The sequence below is a fragment of the Eutrigla gurnardus genome, assembly GCF_963514095.1.
Source record: "Eutrigla gurnardus genome assembly, chromosome: 8".
Lineage (NCBI taxonomy): Eukaryota > Metazoa > Chordata > Actinopteri > Perciformes > Triglidae > Eutrigla > Eutrigla gurnardus.
The window spans coordinates 25607619-25612618 of NC_139922.1; the positions used below are offsets into that span (position 1 = coordinate 25607619).

Genomic DNA, 5000 nt, shown 5'->3' on the forward strand with positions numbered 1-5000 from the left:
TGTTCCTACATGAACAGCGACGTCTGTTGAGTTTTTCAAATGTGTTACTTTGGCACTTTGCTGATAAATAGCGCAGCATATAAGAGGAAAAATAAGTAGTTTTGGGGTGAACTGTCCCTTTAAAGACGACAGCACTAACTATTAATGTTGCCTTCACAGCTTCTTCTATAACGGTTTTGCTGCAAGATGCTGCAGAGAACCTGCAGTGAGTCAGTGCTCCTTTCTTTTTTTAATCCAGCAGAGGTTGTTGCCATCGAGCTTACTCCACACTTTTTTATTATTCTCTTTCTCTGCACAAAAAAAGTATATTTTGCTGCACAGCTGCTGTAACTCTTAAAGGGAAAGTATTTTCCCTTACACTTGCTCGCACACAAAAGGAGCCTCACTGCTGTGGTAACAGACAACATTAGGTACGGGTCCTAGTGGGCCTCGGTCCGGTCCACTTTGGGAGTCAGGCCTGTGTAGGAACACTGGGATTTCTTATTTCTGTGTCTCGACAACACAGACAGCTAGTGGACCGGGAGGAGAGATTGGCTGATTTTAAAAAAAATGACTAAAATTGAACTTGACAGGAAGTAATAGATTATGATGGATTATTATAACAAAGTGGTCACTGGTGTACAGTTGTGTTTTTTTACTGCCTCTTTAACCCAAAACAATCAAATCAACCATCAGTACTCTGCTCGTTTATCATGCTTAGCAACCCCCCCGACAGAGTGACGTTGCAGCTCCGTCTCCAGGAAATGGTTGCTACGGTAACAAGAGATGAGAGAGCAGAACAGATGGCCTCAGTCAACCCCACTGAGTCACTGAAATGTGTGCGTGTGTAACCGGCACGTGTGAAGGTCACGCGGGGTCGTGCATTACCGGACGGCCCGACTCACCCTCCACGATCACCCGGATGGTCTGCGTCACGGCGGTCCCCAGGGTGTTGGAGGCGTAGCAGCGGTAGTAGCCCTTGTATGATTCCAGGGGCTCGTCGTCTTCGACTCGCAACGTCCCGGACTCATTCAGCTCCGACCGGAACACCTCGCCGTCCCTCACCCAGCGGAAACTACACGGGAGACGTGAGTGACATCATCAGTGTCATTTATCATCATACAAGTAAAGGTTTGGAGGTGAGGAAGATAAATGCAGGGGAGGTGAGAGGAGGAGGAGGAGGAGACAGGGACGGAGATGATTTTGTTATCACTGTGAGGGAGGAAGTGGACAATGTTTGTCCTTTCTATTTGTCCACTCTGTTGCATAATGTAAATACACACACACACACACACACACACACACACACACACACACACACACACACACACACACACCAGGGTTCCTACAGCATGTTCAGTCTACTTATTCTGTCACTTGTTCATCACATTAAATGAGATGTTATTGTCCTCTAAACAACCAACATGATGTTTGGAGACAGCTTTTTACAGAAGGACCACAAATGAAAGGAAAACTAATTCCACTAACAGATCCACAGAAATATAATCACCAACTATTTTCATCATCTGTTCATCATCAAAAGTCATTTTTCATAAAGAAATGCCAGAAAATGCTGTTTTTCAGTCCCTCAGATATGGAGATCTTCTTTTCTCTGTTCTATCATAGATGTCATCACATACAACACACATTTCAAGCACTTTATTCTAAATCCAAGCACTTTTCAAACCTTGAAAACACCACACAAACCCCTGAGACACACACTCACACACACACACACACACACACACACACACACACACACACACACACACACACACACACACACACACACACACACACACACACACACACAGCTGTACGTACGTGGGCGTCGGTTTACCAGAGGCCTCACAGGGCAGATAGATGTCCTCTCGAGAAAAGGCTGTGTACGATATCGGCACTTCTGTCAGGACCGGAGGCTGTGACACTGAACACACACACACACACACACACACACACACACACACACACACACACACACACACACACACACACACAGTCATGATATACTTTGGGATGTACAACTGAACGTGCAGCAATTAGAGGCGAGCAAAAACAGTACAAATGGCCATCGATCCACCGTAGTGGATCCAGGCGGCTCAGGTCTGACCCCCCTGCAGCCCCCGTCAGACGAGCTCCTCATCAACACCACCTGCCATGTTCCACACATGCCTTCATATCAATTGATTTAAAACTGGACAGCCGTCTGTGTGGAGCCAGAGAAACGTTCTGAGAGCATTTCCACCAGAAAGATGCCTGTAATAAAGTCATGAAGTGTCGGCGAGCAGGTCTTTGTCGGACAGAGGACAAACGGTGACCAGCAACAGCAACAACAACAACAACAACAACAGCAACAACAACAACAACAACAGCAACAGCAACAACAACAACAACAACAACAACACAGAGAGTCACTTACTGTTATACACATCTGTTTGTCCGTACGGAAGCAAGGAGAGGAGAGCAGAGAGGGAACGCTTAGACAGAGGCAGATCTCATCATAAATCACATTCACATTATAACACACGGAAATAAAACAGGAAGAAGAGCCTATCGTTGTCATAGCAACCGTGGTAGCAAGACACTGGAGTGGTAACGTTAGGAAGCAGAGACAGAGAGGAACATTTAACTACTTAATCTGATCAAACTGGAGGAAACCACACTGATGGAACACGACTCACTGCTCGGTTTGGCTCATTTTCTCTAACGAGTGCGTTCCAGAGTTTCTGTCTTCCGTACGGCGACGTGTTTCCGAGGGAGACGGGAGGCGGGACTTAACGTTGGGAGGAATGGGATTTGATCGTTCAGAAGATTAGCTCAGCACCTCCTCTAGATCTGATTGATGGATGGATGTCGTCATATTATTGGTTGAGCCTAGCTGATGTAAGCACACATTTCATTTTCTCTCATATTTCAGGAAGAATAATATTGGATTTTTGTATCAAAATATATGGAAATTGATGTCGGCATTTATTGTTAAACAGGCGACAAATATGAGCGGAATCTGGTTTAAAAGAGTTAGAAAATAGTTTTTCCTATGTTGTTGTGCTGTATAATGTACTCCAATTTCGATTTCAATACAAATTTGAATGAGAAAAAAAAAAAAGAGTTATATTGATGTGACAGTTCCTCCACCTCACTGGAGAAGGACTCCAAGGAAACCAGCTAGCTAACCACTCTCTTCCTGGTGAGCTGTGACTTCACTTTCTAGCCCCACTGAACGTGTGTTGTCACCATGACGACGACTTCTGAACTAGCCACGCCACCCCTGAAAACAGTCAAATGTCCGTCTCCTCCTCATGTGGAGGATTTTCTTTCCTCTCAGACTCAACGGCGTCCCGGATCAGTTTCCGTCTCTCCCCCTCTCCGTCTCCTTCTCGACTCTTCCCTCCCTCCACGTTCCTCCTCATCTCTTCACCTTCGCCGTCCTCCTGCGTCTCCGTCTCTCATTTCCATCCCCGCCACACCCCAGAAGGTCGTTCGGCTGAAGGTCGAGCTGAATGTGACTCCTCCTCTGGGACCGTCACAGCTGATGCGGCTGACCTTTGAACTTGACTTGGCAGAGGTCACTCTTCAACCCGATTGTGTGGATTAAGCATATTTGTGTTGGCGCTTATGTGAATGTGTTTAAATCCTTGGATTAATATAAGTTTATATTGTTATTTTTTAACGCCCCAGGGTTAAACACAGTGTGGATCTTTGAGAAAGAGGAATTAAGAGAAACACGCTGACCGCTCGCGCTCATGCAGCCAGCAGCTCCTCACAGCTCCACACGCGTCACCGTGAATCTTATTATTTGGATAAACGGGTCATGTCTGCAGGGTTCCTCCACCTTATCCAATATCAAATTCAAGCATTTTTGAAGCATTTCAAAGTGCATTTCCATGCTTTTCCAGCCCCTTCCAGCTGTGGTAAACTCCATCTTTGTATCAATCCAATGGTCAGTATTCAGTCTACTTATTATGTCACTTGTTCATCACATTAAATGAGATGTTATTGTCCTCTAAACAACCAACATGATGTTTGGAGACAGCTTTTTACAGAAGGACCACAAATGAAAGAAAACTAATTCCACTAACAGATCCACAGAAATATAATCAACTATTTTCATCATCTGTTCATCATCAAAAGTCATTTATCATGCAGAAATGTCAGAAAATGCTCTTTTCAGTCCCTCAAATATGGAGATCTTCTTTTCTCTGGTCTATCATAAACACACATTTCAAGACCTTTATTCTAAATCCAAGCACCTTTCAAACCTTGAAAACACCACACTAAAACTCAAGTGTTTTCAAGGATTTCCAGCACCTGTTAACCCTGGATATTGTGAATCTAAATGTTAATTTTCGTCCCCTAAAAAAAGATAACACTTTAATGTAAAATGTATTACCAGGGGGAAGTTAAGGAAGATAAATCTGGTGACACTAAGCTCTGAAATGGAAGTTGAGTTCAGGCAAAGAATGAAGTGAACAGCTATGAGATGATGTCATTCGCTTCATAGTGACCGTTTATTTAACATTAACATACATGATTATCTGGAAACAGAGAGAATGTGTGTGTGTGTGTGTGTGTGTGTGTATGTGTGTGTGTGTGTGTGTGTGATGGGGGGGTTTACTCACATTCTTTGGGGATGTCGATGGCTCCCTGAGCAAACGGAGGCGTGGAGGAGAGGAAGGACAGTGGGAGGAGGAGGAGGAGGACCAGGGGGAGGCCGGGGGAGCACAGCCCCCTATAGCCCGTCCACCAACGCTGTGACACACACATCTCTCAATGTCCCATGAAAAGTGACGCCAGACGCCCACACACTCATCAACACATAAACACACACACACTTCAGGGAGCTCCCAGGAACCTCCGGAGAAGTAAACAACTGGGTTTGTGTTTCCTTCAGCTCCACAACCGCTGCTCCGGCTACCGACTGTAGGGGGGGGAGGGGGTGAGGAGGAGGAGGGAGGGAAGGTTGACCCCCGAGAACAAAGGAGGGATGAGGAGGGAGGAAGGGAGGGCAGCCGGGACAGAGA

General features: G+C 45.5%; 1 protein-coding gene across 1 annotated transcript in view; it reads right to left on the minus strand.

Moving 5' to 3' along the window:
* LOC311017623 (neural cell adhesion molecule L1.1-like) overlaps positions 1 to 5000 on the minus strand; it is a 42305-nt gene that overhangs the window by 21008 nt on the left and 16297 nt on the right. The window contains exons 5-7 of the mRNA XM_084016085.1: positions 4599 to 4897; positions 1804 to 1906; positions 885 to 1054 (exon numbers count right to left, since the gene is read on the minus strand). Of these exons, the coding sequence (XP_083872211.1) occupies positions 885 to 1054; positions 1804 to 1906; positions 4599 to 4743 (418 nt within the window). The 5' untranslated portion in view covers positions 4744 to 4897. The remainder of the gene's footprint in view (positions 1 to 884; positions 1055 to 1803; positions 1907 to 4598; positions 4898 to 5000) is intronic.